Genomic DNA, 18,102 nt, shown 5'->3' with positions numbered 1-18,102 from the left:
CAAATAATTCTCAAGTGCCTACTACGGTGGATGAGGCATACGTAACCACCAGGGATACACAAAAAAACACAACAGAAAAGTGACTGTGCTTGTGGAACTCTATCATGTATGTTCAGAGATGAGAGGTAGATAATTTAAAATATACCTGCAGTAAATGACTTGATTAAGTGCACAATCTTCCTTTATAGCAACACTCACTCAGACAAGCAATTGATAAACTTTGTCTGTTTAGATTTTTGTCTCATGATTCTTTTAAAGTGGATCTAAGCTAGTTCAAGCCTAGATTTGAATCCACCACCTCCATCTGAAATAAGGCCAGTACATTTGGGGGCAGCCAGGGATGCCAAAGAGGTACCAGCCTCTGAAAGGCTCCATCCCTTCTTTTCCTCTGCTTCTGCTTACAGCAGCAATACTTTTACTCACACTTCCTGTTTCTGGCACTTGCCTTCTTTTCTTCTGTTTAGACTTCCCCCCTACTTCCCCCCTGTGGTTAAACAAGTATAAAGTCCTAAAGCTATAGACTTAAGTTGCTCGCGCTCTCTCTCTCATTCATTCCTACGCATAGGCTCATGCGCTTGCTGTCTCTATTTCTCTCTCAGAATGACACTTCTAAGTACTGCTTTGGGTATGCTTTTCTATTTACTTCAAGCCGTTTCTGGAGAAAGTGGCTATGCAGAGAATGGTGAGTCATTTCTGATTTTTCTTCAGGATTTCAGATGATCCCTAGCATCTATTTCAGTTGCTCAGATCCATAATAGACTGGAGTGGGGCACTGGGTTAAATATAAGGGAGTTTGAGGACTTACCACGTACTTAACCCTTTTGCCTGTTCTAACCACCAGGACAGGGGTCCTGGGGCCAACACTGCAAGTGGTCTGTAAAGGCTTAGAATTGTCAAGGGAGGCACTTGACTCTCCCAATGTGAATCTTAAATATTTGTTGATGCCTCTGATCTTACAAAAAGAACACCCATAGAGACACAATGGTTATGCTTGTTAGAGAACCTTCAAGGTAACTTTACCTTGCCAAGAAAAGCAGCTCATTTTGTTTTGCTTTAGCTTTTAGGAGGCTCCAAAAACATCACTTTCAAGATAAAATAATATCCAGAAACAACCACTTTGTCTGCACTTACCTTTGCTGTTTTCTCAACACCTACTCCAGTATCTAGAACATAGTAGACATTTAACAAATATTTGAAAATTTCCTCAAAATACTTTAATTTTGGTGTGATCATGTGGTATTCTTAGTGAATAACTGAATAGGGGTAAGATCTGAATGAGTTCTCTTTGAAATATATTTAACTGTATCCAGGCCAACAAATTTATCATCATATAACAATTTTCTTTAGTATCCTTAAATACTTAGTACCTAGAGGCAGATGCTGTCTACTTTGTAAACCTATTGTAATTACAACTGAAATTGCGCAAAGGTGAAGTGGCCCAGAGGAGCCACCTGGAAACTTGGACCACCAAATTGTTCCTGAAAATTAAGTACTTTCACTTTAAGATTTAAAAAGTATTTGCCTAGTGAAGATATCAAGCACGTCAGCCTAATGACTCAGCTTAGATAGCTTAAGTCATGTAATCACTAAGGATGGAAATCCCTAGCATATTTTCATTAATGGAATTGTCAGAGGGTTGACATTTTTCATAGCGTGACTGTGAATGTGTGGGGGATGATAATTAATTCATGGTAAATGTTGTCTTGTGTCTGTACAGATAGATGCTTGGCAGGTAACACATAAATCTTCCCCTTTGGAATATAATATATCCCTTCTGCTTCACCACTCCCCACAGTGGTCATTTTATTTTAAAAACAAATTAAGGATTCTAGTTGAAAGCTGAGTTTTCACTTCAACTTTTTAAATTTCAGGGTATTTTTTTAAGAGATCTGTAACCACCCATCCACATGATTACATCAAAATACTTCTCAGTTTGAGGTGTCAGGAATTCAAAATAATCAACTGCTCCTTGTTAAAGATAAGTTAGTTCTCTGATAAGCATAAGAATGATCAAGAGAAGAAGATACTTTTTAAAAATCCAAATTATTTATACTTTTAATCAACTAAGCCCTTCCAGTAGGAAAACTTCTAAACCACATTCTCTTGTCTATAATACATATTTCAAAAATTCTAATTTTTATAGTGAGAATTTTTAAAAACTCACTGTTCATGAGCTCTGTGTAATTTCAAATCTGTAGTCATAATAATACCTTTGACAAAACACTCTTTTTCAAAGGAGCCACCAAAGGTTTCATGTATATCCTTCAAATTAGAATTCTTTTTTTACCTTTTCTTTATTTCTCAAAAAATGTGATAATAGTTTTAGCTAGCCCTTATTGAGTATTTTCTGTGTTCTAAGAAATATCTTTGTATTCAGTGATTCCTCATAATAACACGAATTTAAATATCAGAACCCTGAAGCTTAGAGAGGACCTGATGAAGGATCACAGCTACACAGTGGAACAGCCAGGATTTAAATCCACATCTGTCCAGCTCTGGTGCTGGAGGTCTTAACCACTGTGTATATGACTCTTAACTAAGCTGAGAGCAGATATGACATTCTCTTTGTAAAATGCCACGCAATTTTGCAGGTAATTGAGGGGACTTTTCTTGTTTACAAAGCAACTTTGGCTCAGAGTCAACGAGCTCCAAACCTGTTAAAGAACCAATGAGCTTTTTCTCAAAACACGGCCATTTTAACTGTATGACCATTATTTTCTTCTCTTTCATGGAAATATCATTAATTTACAATGTGTGCTAGTTCCAAGTATACAGCAAAGTGATTCAGTTATACATATATAGAGAGAGACACACACACATATGTATATATTTTTTTCAGATTCTTTTCCATTATAGATTATTACAAGATATTGAGTATAGTTCCTGGGCTTTACAGTAGGGTTTTATTATTTGCCTATGTTATATATAGTAGTATGCATATGTTAATCCCGAACTCCTAATTTATCTGCCTCCCCCACCTTCCACTGTTCCCTTTGGTAAATTAAGTAAGTTTGTTTACTATGTCTGTGAATCTATTTTTATTTTGTAAATAATTTCATTGGTATCATTTTTTTAGACTCTACATATAAGCAATATCATATGATATTTATTTTTCTCTATCTGGCTTACTTATCTTAGCATGATAGTCTCTAGCTCCATCCATGTTGCTGAAAATGGTATTATTTCATTCTTTTTCATGGCTGAGTAATATTCCAGTGTGTGTGTGTGTGTGTGTGTGTGTGTGTGTGTGTGTGTGTGTGTGTGTGTGTGTGTGTGTGTGTGTGTGTGTGTGTGTAGTATATATGCTACTGCTGCTAAGTCGCTTCAGTCATGTCTGACTCTGTGTGACCCCATAGACAGAAGCCCACCAGGCTCCCCCATCCCTGGGATTCTCCAGGCAAGAACACTGGAGTGGGTTACCATTTCCTTCTCCAATATAGTATTAATATATACAGTATATATAGTAGTATATATATATATACATACAACATGTTCTTTATCAGTTAAACTGTCAATGGACCTTCAGGTTGTTTTCATGTCTTGGCTATTGTAAGTGATCACTGCTGTGTAAGAATAAACAGCAAATTATACAGGAATCCTTTGTTCTGTTGATACCAGAATCTACTAAATTCTGCTCACTCTGGCTTAAGTTGTATGTTAAAGAGTTTTGGAGACAAAGTTGATCCACAAGTGTCTGAATCCAAATAGTAATGTCGGTTCTGTTGTACCAGATTGGTGGACATGCCAGCAATTAGGGGACTGGATCTCACTCTGTAAGATTAAGAGCAAATATATTTTGACATGGAAGCCCCAAATAGTGGGCTGCCCCTCATTATTTAAAACTGCCATTAAAAAGAGGGCCATATCCAGCTGAAATACAGTTCACTTCAGTTACTCAGTCATGTCCAACTCTTTGTGACCCCATGGTCTGCAGCATGCCAGACTCCCCTGTCCATCACCAACTCCTGGAGCTTGCTGAAACTCATGTCCTTTAAGTCGGTGATACCATCTAACCATCTCATCCTCTGTCGTCCCCTTCTTCTCCTGCCTTCAGTCTTTCCCAGCATCAGGAGCCTTTGCTGGTGGCAGAACTGTGAGCTTGATGGATTCTAGGTATAGTCAGAAACAGCAGTGCCTGCAGCTCTTACCTTGGTGTGGCTTTTCAAGATTTGTTGCTTTGACTGAACTGACCTTTCTCACAACTGGTTGGTCCACTCACAACCAGCTTTACTAATTCTCCCAAAGAACAACTGGGTTGTTGAAGTAAAGAGGGTTCTGTCTGTAATCCCACGGCCTTCGGGATACTCAGTTGGGATGTAATTTTCAGTATCTTCTCTCTCCTATTTAAAACCTGTGCTGTGTTGTGTTGTGTTTAGTCGCTCAGTCATGTCCGACTTTTTGTGACCCCATGGACTGTAGCCCGCCAGGCTCCTCTGTCCATGGAGATTCTCTAGGCAAGAATACTGGAGTGGGTTCTTCCCAACCCCTAGAGCTTCAATTTTCTAGTATCAGTGGCCAAAGTAATTTCAGTATCAATAGACCTTGAAGCAGTCTTTCTGCTTCAAGGTCTCTCTGCTTCAAGAGATTGAGGCACTCAATCTCTCCGAGAATGGCTTTGGTTACTCTGGATTTTCTCAGATCCCAGTTGGAGTATCTTTGATGACATATTTTTCTTTATTAAATACTATTAAATATACACACAAAATATATATTTAATCTTAGGGGCCTCAATCCATCTTAAAAAATCAAATGCTATCTCTAAAAGACAGTACTTTCCAAAAGCAATGGCATAAAAATTCTAGTTTCCCACATGCTTCTAGAATTTTGCTCATATTCATAAAACACAATATCTCTAAAGGGAGGATATACAAGCACAGAAGTAGTATCTTTAAGATTCATGGGAAGTTCCACCAGGTCTGAGTCCTGTGATGTAATTTTTTTCTGATCCTGTTTGCCTGTTAGTAGCTTAAGACAAGTGGCCTTAAATATATATTCATACAATGGGAAAAAATCAATGGAACTTTTAGGTGGGATACCTGTTTAGGTAAGGGAAAGCTACTGTTTTAAGAAGTGAACTTCTGACTGCAAGATAGCTATCATCTTCATTCATTCATTCAAAAAAATTTCTTGGGAGGCAATAAAGGAAGATTAGTAATAAAGTATAAGACTAGATTAGGTGGCACATGAATAATAGAGTATCTCATTTAAATGTATAAACTAACAAAAGAAATACTCATTATACAAAAGAAAGGATGCATTTAGTGTCTCATTCTAGATCTCCAATGCTCTTACCCAACAGCAGAGATATTTATAAATCTTTGGAGACTATTTATTAATTGTGATGACTTTTTTCTATTAGAAAAAAATCTGTGTTCATTAAGTTTATTTGAGTTTTGTCATTTTGTTTGCTTTTATTTTTGTTTTTTTGAAGTCCTGTTTCTTGTCTTTGCCCTTGGGCTTTCCATCTTTAGACAAACAATCAGCACTCCTTCATGTCTGCCATGAAAGTCTGCCATTTCGGCAACATTAGTCCAGATTGCACAAGAGGCACTTATTGGCTTCATTAACATCTATAGGTTTGTTCCTTGCCAGGAGATTTTGATGACGCAGAACTGGATGACTACTCATTCTCGTGCTACAGTCAGCTGGAAGTGGATGGACTCCAGCACTTGCTGACCTGCACGTTTGATGACTCGGACATCAACACCACCAACCTGGAATTTGAAATATGGTGAGGAATGGCGCCTTCAATGGGTGCTTATAAACCCTCCGTCTCTCTTTCTTACACTGCACGGCAACAGCTGCAAAGGAGAGTGTGGGGGCTAATTATCAAATGTTAAAATTGAGTAAATTCCAAAAACTTCCTCAAACTCCTTGTCTTTCACCAAGAGACTCAAGCAAAGAAACACTCAGGAGCTCATCTTTCAGGTCCTCGCTGCTACAGCCAAATGATGGTGTGGGTGTGGGAGGTCCCACATCCCTCCTGACTTCATGGCAGAACTTAAATTCTGATTGTCCTGGTTCACTCCTCCCCTGAAGGCTCTTTGCCCAACATGGAACAAGCTAGTATCTTCAAGCCACACTCAGGGCGGGTGCCTGGTTTCTGATCCTAACACGAGCACTTAACTGGTTTTTTAACCTAGAGTAAGTTGTGTAACTTATCTGTTCCTTTGTTTCTTCACCTGTTAAATATCACCTCATAGGGAGATGTGAGATTAAATAATTTAATACTTCAATTATTTAATTGGATGACACATCCAGTATGTAATAAGTAATGAAAAAAAGGCATTAAGTCAAAACTCTGTGAATCTAGACCCAACTGCCACCCAGCCAGTTGCCAATACCAGTTTTCTAAAAATCCACAGGAAGAAATTGACTCTGGGTTTCATGGAGCCACTAAGAAAGGTAAAAAGAAAGAGAAAGTCTCTTAGCTGATTTGAAAGTTTAGTAAAGAGCTCAGAGAACTTATCTTCTCCCTCTTCCACAAATCATCTCTTGTTGCCAAGAGTTACTATCTCTGATGACTTGAAAAAAAATACTGTCATGAAATTCTGACTTGTGGCTATTTCCAAATTCATATCAGATGACCTAATTTTAGTTAGTTGTGTAGTAAGGAAAATGAGTCAAAATCTACCAGTAGTAAAAGAGGGCTTCTTATATTCCATAGACAGCCAATCTCCCACAATACTTGGTCTTGACAAGCCCTGAATCCCATGTCATGTTAATTCCCTGCCTCTGTGCATGCAATGTCTCCTGCTAAGGTCTTTGGATAAATATGACCTTGGACTTGAATGCCATAGTGTGTTCTCAGTCTGTCTCTGTCAGTTCACTTCTATCACATGCTTTCCAGGAATAACATACATCTAGAGAAGAAGAACCTACAATGTCCAGAGTCTGTGCAACAAGTAGACTCCACTAAAGCTGCTGAACAACTTATTCAAAAGACGCACATCATTTTTGTGGGCAAAACCCCCTCTGACACAGAGGTCTGCTTTGCCTCTCCAGCCAGCTGGGTGGTAAACGGCAGAGGTTTTAATTGGGGAGGCAGAGGTTGACCTTCTGTCCACTTTCACTCATGACAGTATCTGACCACTTCCTTGGCCACTTGAACAAACTTTCCCGCTTCCTTTCACGAGTCTCTTGATTTCTCCTGTCGTATTTTAACTTGTCCGTAGCCTCCGTTTGGGTTGTTAGGTTGGATTCAGGTATTTCCATTAGAAAGGGATTATTTTAAGACATGTTTTCTGTGTTAAAAAGTAAGTATGAAGCCCTTAGTAGGCTAAGATGCTTCTAGAGGGCAGTCATCTTCACAAAGTTAGCCACACCTTGAGGGGAAGATTTGTGCAACTCCTGGGTTCTGAGCAGCGGTGTAGCTCAAGTTAAGAGTGTGTTAAGTCATTTCAGTCATGTCTGACTCTTTGTGACTCTATGGACTATAGCCTACCAGGCTCCTCCTGGGATTCTCCAGACAAGAATACTGGGGAGGGTTGCCATGCCCTCCTCCAGGGGATCTTCTAGACCCAGGGATTGAACCTGCATCTCTTATGTCTCCTGCATTGGCAGGAGGGTTCTTTACCACTTAGGTCCACCTGGGGTGGGGGGGAGTGCTGTAGCTCAAGTTAAAGCCCCTTAAACAGTGTTGAATTTGTTGCTAAGTTTGGATTTCTTTCCCCCAAAATTGCTTTATGCGAGCTTTTTCTTTTTTTCTGTGAATATAAATTTATAAAAAAAGAAATTGGAAATCACTGAAAACTGAGTTCTGCTGAAGTCTTCACACAGGTGGGATTTTTTATGGAAACCAGATGTTTCCCAGAGGGCTCACCAGGGTCATTTTCCAACAAGCACTTACCACCTGCCTGATCTGGCCGCCAGACTCCCAGGCTTAGAAACCAATAATTTAGGATTCAACATGCAGATCCATCTCTCGGGGATGGACTTGGATTAGCCAAAATCACAGAGGCAAATGACCAGCATGCCAAGTGACAACTTCACATGGATAAATGCAACTCTTATAGTGAACCAAATATTCATCCCGCGCTCAAGTCTTTGAGGGGAGGTGACAGAGAGGGCAGTAGATCGTACCTCATCAATATAAATCCACTCTCACTGGGGGACCTAGAAATTTTTTGTTCACCAGCACCCTGACAGGCTCCCAGGTACTGGCAGTGACAAAGATGAAGCTCCGGAAACAGGCAGGGAGGTTGTTATCTCAATGATCAATTTAACCAATAACCCAATAACTAGCTCTGTGACCTGAGAATCACATTTAAAGTCTGATCATAACAACCGCTCACACTGAGGTAGAAGGATTAGTGTCTGGCTTATGGTTGGTGCCTGTAAATAATATTTCATTTTGTGTCATGGGATTTTCATTTAAAAATGTGATCCAAAGGTTCAGTAAATATAGAAGCAAAACAAAGGAAATCTGTTTGTTGATTTTATTGATAAAACCAGTTATTTGATTCAGATCTCAAAGTGGTTAATTTTCTTTTTTAATTTAGTTGCTAGCCTTTAAAAATCTAGGTATCTCTTTGAAAATCAGATTTGGTAATACTGGGCCCAGACAGCAAAAATTAACTGAACAGAATTCTGATGGCTTCTACAGATGGAGAATTAAATCTCAGTCATGAAGTTAGCCCACTGTTCTCATTTTCATTACCCACGTGGACACCATAGGCATGTAAATTTGGGCCCCTGCTTTTTAGCTGTTTGCATAATTTTCACAGGCAGCTCTCAGAAGGTAATTGTATTTCCTTTATTTCCACACTGGTGGAGGCGCCGCAGTCACTCCCACGTGCCACCTACAAATACCACTTCAAATATGTCATTTTTTTTTTTCATCAATTACCACCAACATCACAGGTTGCATCCAGCCCAGGCTACCTCGTGTTCCTGCCTTAACTAGCAATATCTGTCAAGTGTTGTTAATCTAGCCCTTTCTAAACCATACTAACTTTTGAGAAGATTCTGTCTTTTAGGACCAAATGAGGAATAACCTTTGGGGTTTGTTTTTAGTATTTCCATGTAAATACCTGCTTGCACCAACAAGAGAAATGTGTTTATCACACTAAACTACACAAGTTTATAGGAGATTGAGGAAAGTGGCATTGAGGTGAAGAATCCTCTGGTCCCCAGCAGTCTCTATTTTCAGAAAAAAAGGAATTTGTGTAAGTAGCTGAGGGTTGATGTCCTCCACGGGACCAATTTTGCTAGCCTATGGGTCTACTTGGGTACCTGTAGTGATCTTTTCTCCCCACCAAAATACCTTAAAACAGCTCTATCCAACAGAAATATAATATGACCCACAAATGTGGGAGTGATATATGTAATTTAAATTGTCTAGTAGCCACGTTTTAAAAAAATAGGTGAAAATTAATTTTAATAACATCTTATTTAATGCAATATTGCCAAAATATTATCATTTCAACCTACATGAACAAAAAATATGAATAGTATGAACATAAATATTCATGAGGTATTTTAAATATCTACATCTTCAAAATCTGGTATTTCATATTTGGAGCACATCTTAATTTAAACAAGCCATATTTCAAAGATTCAAAATCCACACATGGGGCTGTGGCCATTGTGTTGGGGAGTGTAGTCCCAGAACATTGCTCATCCTCGCAATACACACTTAGCACCAAGTAAGTTGTTTTAATTTAATTAAGCTAATTGAAATTAATTGGATTGACTAGAGTTGAGCCACTCATGGGAGACCCTGAGTTTCCTCTGATCACCTGAAGCCAGGGTCAGGGGCACGAAATGAGGCTGTCTGTTCTAGACCACAGTCGTCTCTTAGTCTCCTATCACGGCTTCCCCTCCACACAGAGCAGGCCCTAGGGCTCAGCCCTTAAAGGGTGCCCAGCCTTGTGAGGCAGCCGTATGGTGATGCTTCATTGTTGTTGCTCATTGCTCACATTTCTTGAAAAGCAAGAATGAATTGAGAATATCATTTTAGATTCTTCTCAAACGTCCAACAGTACTGGAACATTCCTACATGCTAAGGATCTGCAATTGAATATTCCACACACGTCTGCTAGAGAGCTCAGGAATGATCCTTTAAAGGGCTTATATGTGCACATGCAGAGAAACGTGTACACACATCCAGTTTCATCGCAGAAAACCAACACACATTCTACATTGCGGGTAGCAAATGACCTTTGGAGAATATACTCTCCATATTTTTTTTTTCCTAAAAAAAATCTGATTAATGAGAAGAATTCTCTTCACAGAAGCCAACCATTTTCTACCACAATCCTCACTTCCAATTTGACCCAGTTTACTTCTTTTTAGGACTCTGTGGCTGGATTTAAATGGTATGTAGGGAAAACAAACTGGTAACCATGGTTATCACAAGAGATGTGAATCAAACTGGGGGTTGAAGGAAAGAAGAGAAATGAGTAATTTTCCTTTTACTCTGCATTGTTTATTTTTACAGTGAGAATACATACTTTGCTTTACTTCTTTAATTTTTATGTCATTTGTTAATTTCATTTTACTTTCTTTTTTGATTACAGTTCATTTGGGGGGTAAAGTTTACCTATGGTAAAATGTAAAAATACTAAATGAGTTTTGAGAAACATATATGACATGTTGCCATCACCTCAGTTGAGATGCAGAAAATTCCTTTCACCCTGGAAGGATGCATCATGTCCCCTTTCAATCTCTCATCTCCTGTGAGAAATCAGTTTTGAATTCTGTCACCCTTTGGTTTTGCTGGTTTCTGATAGTTCTTATAAATGAAATAATATACTGCTCCCTCTTTTCTGTCTGACTTCTTTCACACAACAAAATGTTTTTGAGATTTATCCATGTTTATGCTTATCTCATAGCTCAGTTTTCCACTTGCTTGAGTATTCCACTGTTCAAATATACCATAGATTTTTTTTTAAGAACTTTTACTCTTGTCCTCATCCATCTTTATAAATTATTGATCAAAGTTAGATGGTGAGATCTTATTTCTTTACCTAAATATACAAGTTAAGCAAATATCTCTCTATAAATAGCAGGGAGGACGGGTTGAGGAGAGGGATAGTTAGGAAGTTTGGGATTGATGTACACACTGCTATATTTTAAATGGATAACCAACAAGGACCTACTGTATGGCACAGGGAACTCTGTTCAATATTATTTAAAAACTTAAGTGGGAAAGAATTTGAAAAAGAATAGATACATGTATGTTGTTGTGGTTTTTGTTATTGTTGTTTAGTTTCTAAATCCTGTCTGACTCCGAGACGCCTCTGTCCATGAGATTTCCCAGGCAAGAATACTAGAGTGGGTTGCAATGACTTCCTCCAGAGGATCATCCTGACCCAGTAATGGAATCTGTGTCTCTTACATTGACAGGCGGATTCTTTACTGCTGAGCCACTGGAAAGCCCTAGATACATGTATGTGTATAACCAAATCACTTCATTGTACACCTGAAGCCAACACAACATTGTTAATCAGCTGTACTCCAACAAATATATCAAAAATTTTTAATCCTTTTGTTTTTAATGGACATCTGAGTTTTCTCAAGTTTGAGATTATTCTTTTTTAAAGTTATCATTGACATTCTTTCACAAATCAGTTTAATATACATTTTCACTTCTTTAAAGTAAAAATCTTGGAGTGGAATTACTGTATCACTGGGGTAGGTGTGTTTTTACCTTTATAAGAAACTGCCCAACAAGTTTTCCAAAGTGGTCATATCACTGTACTCTTCTGCTCTCAATGTATGAGAACTGCACATCCTTCCCAATATTTGACATTGAAATAGTATCTCATGATTTTATTTACATTTTGCAAGACAAATAATGTTGACCACCTTTTCATGTACTGTTGGCCATTTGTATGTATTCTTTTGGCAAATAGCTGTTAGATTTTTGTCTTTTTTCATTGAATTATTTGTCCCTTGGGTGTGAGTTCTTCATATGCTCTATATACAATTATGATCTTAGATATATGTACTACAACTATTTCCTGCTATTTCAGTTTACTAATGAATTGCTATCAATGAATCTGCTATTGTCATTTCATTAATGGCATATTTTAATAAGCAAAAGATTTTCATTTGATGCAGCCCAATTTGTTTTATTTTTCTTTTTTATATTTAGTGTTTTTGTGTCATATTTGTGTCTACCCTCAAAGTTAGGAAGATATTTTCTCATGTTTTCTTCTAAACAGTTCACAGTTTTAGTCTTTATATTTAGAACTATACTCCATACCCAATTAATTTTTGTGAAATTGAGGTTCATATTTTCCACATTGTTCCAGGACTATTTGCTGAAGAAATTTGTTTCCACTGAATTCATTGGGTGCATGTATTTAAAATCAATAAGCTTTATATGTATGAGTCTATTTCAGAACATTATATTATCCATTGATCAATATTTCTATCCTTGTGACAGTGCTAATCTGTCTTGATGGTTGTAATCTTATAGTAAGTTTGAAATCAAGTCTCTGAGTCCTTCATCTTTGTTCTACTTTTTTTCAGTGTTGTTTGGCTATTCTGAGTTCTTTGTGTTCTCTTTAGATTTCCTTTAATAGATCTCAGGAATGTTTTGTAATTTCCTTTGGAAAGGCCTTAAACATCCTTTGTTAATTTTATTTCTAAGCATTTTATGTTTTATTGCTATCATAAGTGGAGCTGTTATTTTTTTAATTATTTTCCAATTTTTGGACACTAGTCTATAGAAATGAGATTGACTTTTGTAAACTGACCTTAATGAAATCACTATATTAGTTCCTGTAATTGTGTTGGAATATCCTTATAGTTTTCCATGTGAACAAACATGTCTGAAAATAATCAAAATTTCATTTTCTTTCTTTGCAAACTAATGATTTTTATTTGTTTCTCTTGGCTTGTGCACTGGTTAGAACCTCCAGTATACTGTTGAATAAAAGTGGGGAAAATAGATATTCCTGCTTTGTCCTTATCTTAGGAGAAAACTGTTAACTAGTTCACCACCAAGCATGTTCTTAACCATAGACTTTTTGTTAAGTACCCCTTATCAGGTTGAGGTGTCTACTGAGATTTTAGTTGTAAATGGATGTTGAATTTTGTCATATGCTTTTTCCACATCTATTGAGATGATCAGATTATCCATGTTTTTTATTTTGTTCATGTGGTGAATCATATTGATTGATCTTTGATTGTTGACCCTACCTTGATTTCCTGCAGTGCATCCTACTTTATCGTTATGTGTTAGCATCAATATATTAACATTTAATTGAGGAATATTAATTTATAACTTTCTTTTCTGTAATATCTTTGCCAGCTTTTGGTACCAGACTTGAGCTAACTTCATAAAACAAGTTGGGAAAGGTTCATTTCTCCTTAATTTTCTGAGAGAATTTGTGTAAGATTGGCACTGATGATAGAATTCACCAGTTTTATCTGGACATAAAATTTTCTTTGTAGGAAAACTTATTAGTAATCAATTTAACTTCTTTGAAAGAAATGGAACTATTGAAACATTCTATGCTGCCTTACTTACACATCTGGGCACTATTTCTTTTTATATTAAGTGTTGCAATATTCAACCATTTCCTGTCAGAGTTTAGAGTTAATGTACTATTTCATGAAAAACGTAAGGAACTTGGAACAATACAATTGTACTTAGCACATTCTAGCCTCTGTACTACTGTCATATATTTCATATCTATGCATATCACTAATTCCACAATAATATTACATTATTTGTTTTAAAAAAATCCTTTTCTTTTTTCTGGTCACACTGTGTGGCAAGCAGGATCTTAGTTCCCTGACCAGGAATTGAACCTGCCCCTCTGGCATTGGGAGCACAGAGTATTAACCACTGGACTGCCAAGGAAGTCCTGAACAATCTTTATCTCTAAAGAATTTATGAAAAGAAAATATGTGGTGTTTTTGATATTTATTATGGTACACCTAATTGCTTCCTGTAGATCTGAAATTATACCTATATTATTTCCCTTTGGTCTAAAGAACTTCCTAAAACAAATTATGTAAATTTTTATATAGCTAAAAATATCCTTATTTTGCCTTCATTATTGAAGAATATGTTATACTATAAGGATTCAAAGCAGACAATTTTTCCCCTTCCAGAGTCTTAAATATATTATTCCAATGTCTTCTGGGTCACATAATTTCTGATGAGAAGTGATCTACTTCTCTGCATGCTTTCAAGATTTATTTGCCTTTGCTTTTCAGCCATTTGACCATGATGTACCTAGGTATGGTTTCCTTTGTACTTATTCTGCTTGAATTGGCTGAGTTTTTTAAGCCCAGAAGTTGATATGCTTTCCGACATATTGGAAATTTGGGAATATTATTTCTTTAAGTATTTTTCAGCCAAATTCTTTCTCTCTTTTTGTTCTGAAACTCTAATTGCATATTTATTTGTCCCCTTGATATTGTCCCACAGGTCAACAAGACTTTGTTTCTGTTGTTTCAGACTGAAAAATTTCTATTGATCTATCTTAACTTCACCAACCTTTGCTTCTGCCATCTTCTATCTGCTATTAAGGCCATCCTTTAAAACTTTACATTTATACTTGTCAGTTATAGTATTTTCATTTTGTTCTCTTTTCTAGTTTCCACTTCTCCACTAAAGTTATAAATTTGCTTAATGATTATGATAGCATTTTTTGTTTAGCCCTTAAACATATTTACAAAAGCTGCTGAAAAGTTCTTTTCTGCTGGTTCCGATATCCAAGTCACCTTAGGGTCAGTTTCCATTGACTGCTTTTTGACTTGACTATGCGTCATGTTTTTCTTTTTCTGCTCTTTTGCAACAGTTTTTGAATGTAGGAAGGGTGCTTTTGAAAATAGAGTGGTTTATTTATTTACTGGGTTTTGCTAACTTCCTCTGCTGCTGCTGCTAAGTCACTTCAGTCGTGTCTGACTCTGTGAGACCCCATATACGGCAGCCCACCAGGCTCCCCTGTCCCAGGGATTCTCCAGGTAAGAACCCTGGAGTGGGTTGCCATTTCCTCAATGCATGAAAGTGAAAAGTGAAAGTGAAGTCGCTCAGTTGTGTCCGACTCTTCCTGACCCCATGGACCACAGCCTACTAGGCTCCTCCTTCCATGGGATTTTCCAGGCAAGAGTACTGGAGTGGGTTGCCATTGCCTTCTCCCTAATTTCCTCTGGCAAGCATTAATTTTACCTGTTACTCAGTTAACTTAGCTGGATTAATCTCCAAATTTTTCTTTTCAGGCAGCACCAAAAATATCTGTTTAGTTCTTTCTAGAACTATCTAGCTATTTTCACAGTTTCCTTGGAGCTTCCTCCACATTAGCATAATTAAGGGGACATATAATAATTTAAACAGAGTTTATGTATAGACCTGGTGTCTTCTATCTCTAAAGCTTCCTCAGTTCTAGGCTTTTTCCCCTTAAAAATACCCAGCCATTCCGGCCAAATGAAATTCTGTCCTCTAACTTAAGACAGTAAAACTGTGGCCTTCTATTAGATTCTAAATGCCCACCACAAAGTAGCCTTAGATAAAACAAAACAAACAACATAGAAAGAAAGATCTAATTCACCCTTTTCTAAAGAATTAAATTCCCTTTAGTTTCTGCCTACTTTTGATTATTCTCCAATAGTATTTAAAGAGTATTTTCAAAAATATCTTGTTTAAAGTTTATTGTAGTTTTTTGTTGAGGGTTAGTGTGATATAAGCTATTCTGGAACTAAAACATATTTTAAAAAAAAAACTTTTTGTATTGAGATCTAGCTGATTAATAAACAGTGATAGCTTCAGGTGAACATCAAATGGACTCAGTCTTACATACATATGTATTCATTTTCCTCAAACTCCACTCCCATCCAGGCTGCCACATAACATTGAGCAGAGTTCCACATGCTATACTGTAAGTCCTTGTTGGTTATCTGTTTTTAATACAACAGGGTATACATGTAGGCTTCCCTGATGGCTTAGTAGTAAAGAATTTGCCTGCAGTGTAGGAGACACAGGAGATGTGGGTCCCATCCCTGGAGGAATTTTTTGAAAGAATACAATTTGGAGCTTTCGATGGAGTTGCATTGTAGGCAACATTCTCTTTTCTTGCATTTCCTGAAAGTCTGATCTTTTAGGGAATAGGAGGTCACAGAAGTGACAGAATTCAGTTCCTAGAGCATTTAATCCAAGAAGTGTGGGGAGAAGGGTTGATTTAACAATCTGTTGATTAATTAAAAGTGGAACTCAGCCAAAATTACCCATAAAAATTCCAAAATTACCTACTAAGTGTATTTTTTTAAATATTTACTTATATGAGGGGTAGGTGGGGGGCAGGGGTTGTTTTTCCCTGGTGGATCAGACAGTAAAGATTCTGCCTGCAATGTGGGAGACCTGAGTTCAATCCCTGGGTTGATAAGATTCCCTGGAGGAGGAAATGGCAACCCACTCCAGTATTCTTGCCTGGAGAATTCCATGGACAGAGGAGCCTGGCGGGCTACAGTCTATGGGGTTGCAAAGTGTCAGACACGACTGAGTGATTTACACACACACACACATTTTATTTTATGACTGTGCTGGGTCTTAGTTGTGATGTGCAGCCTCAGTAGTTTTGGCACATGGGTCCAGCTGCCCCAAGGCATGTGGGAGCCTATTACTAGTTCCTCAAACAGGGACTGAATCTGCATCCCTGGCATTGGAAGAGACTCTTAACCACTGGACCATCAGGGAAATCCCTGTAGTGTATATGTTTTTTTGTATATAATCCTTTAGATTAATTTAAACTTTTTTGTCAATATTTCTTTACAGGCTTTTTTTTCAATATATTTCTGCAGAACATCAAAAAGTAAAAAGAAAGAAATTAGCTTCCCACCTAAACAAAGTATTTATCTTCTAATAATCAAGTCTAAAAGTTAAGAATATTTCATTATTTTCATGTACATGTTTGACTATTTCAGGTTCACTTACATCTAGAGCTTGAGTAAATCAGCAGCAAAAAGCTATTTTATTTTAATTTTCTCTCTCTCAAACAACATATTAAAAAGCAGAGACATTATTTTGCCACCAAAGGTCCGTCTAGTCAAGGCTATGGTTTTTCCAGTAGTCATGTATGGCTGCGAGAGTTTGACTATAAAGAAAGCTGAGCACAGAAGAATTGATGCTTTTGAACTTTGGTGTTGGAGAAGACTCTTGAGAGTCCCTTGGACTGCAAGGAGATCCAACCAGTCCATCCTACGGGAAATCAGTCCTGAATACTCATTGGAAGGACTGATGCTAAAGCTGAAACTCCAATACTTTGGCCACCTGATGTGAAGAACTGACTCATTTGAAAAGACCCAGATGCTGGGAAAGATTGAAGACAGGAAGAGAAGGGGATGACAGAGGATGAGGGGGTTGAATGGCATCATCGACTCAATGGACATGAGTTTGAGTAAACTCCGGGAGTTGGTGATGGACAGGGAGGACTGGCATGCTGCAGTCCATGGGGTCACAAAGAGTTGGACACGACTGAGCGACTGAACTGAACAGAGCTGAACTCTCGAATGTGGATCTACCCTATGGACAAATTTAAAGCCACACAACTGAAATGTAGATGTGATGCTATTCCACTCTATACAATAATACTTGAATTAAGACAAATTCCTTTTTTTTTTTTACAGTGGGGCGCTTTTGGATGTAGATTGCCTGAATTTTAATAAACTGCAAGAGAGGTATTTCCTCAAGACAAAGAAATTCTTACTGATTGGAGACAGTAAAATATGCGTGAAGCTTGAAAAAAAGAACATGACTTGCAGAAAAATGAACATAGTCAAGATAGGTAAGAAGTTGTATATGGGGATACGTTGTCATTTTTCTGATGTTGGAAGACAGATAGATATCTGTGTCTAAAGTTTTGGGATGTTAAAAGTGGACAAATCATGAAAACTGTTTACAATAGAAAAGATCAAATTCTCTAATGCACATAGTTTTTTAAGAGAAATGAAAGTTTGAAGCTGATGTTATTAATTCTTACGGTGAGAGAACTCTGAGGGTCTTCAAATTCAGCTATGAAAGAGGGTGACTGGCACTTACAGCCTGCAGGAAGCGTTCATCTGTTTGAAGTGTCTAGCTGGAACTGGGCCTCCAGTACTTTACCTACTCACATCCTTTCCTACCTCACTTTACCTTTTCCTGAA

The 18,102-nt window shown here is 37.5% G+C and overlaps 1 protein-coding gene across 1 annotated transcript in view; it reads left to right on the top strand.

Annotated features, from left to right (window-relative positions):
- The first annotated feature begins 527 nt into the window (after positions 1-527).
- IL7R (interleukin 7 receptor) overlaps positions 528-18,102 on the top strand; it is a 31,598-nt gene continuing 14,023 nt past the window's right edge. Inside the window, exons 1-3 of the mRNA XM_043489045.1 lie at positions 528-682; positions 5,593-5,731; positions 17,587-17,744. Of these exons, the coding sequence (XP_043344980.1) occupies positions 601-682; positions 5,593-5,731; positions 17,587-17,744 (379 nt within the window). The 5' untranslated portion in view covers positions 528-600. The remainder of the gene's footprint in view (positions 683-5,592; positions 5,732-17,586; positions 17,745-18,102) is intronic.

The sequence above is a fragment of the Cervus canadensis genome, chromosome 16 (genome assembly GCF_019320065.1).
Source record: "Cervus canadensis isolate Bull #8, Minnesota chromosome 16, ASM1932006v1, whole genome shotgun sequence".
NCBI lineage: Eukaryota > Metazoa > Chordata > Mammalia > Artiodactyla > Cervidae > Cervus > Cervus canadensis.
This window is presented reverse-complemented; position numbering and strand designations above follow the sequence as displayed.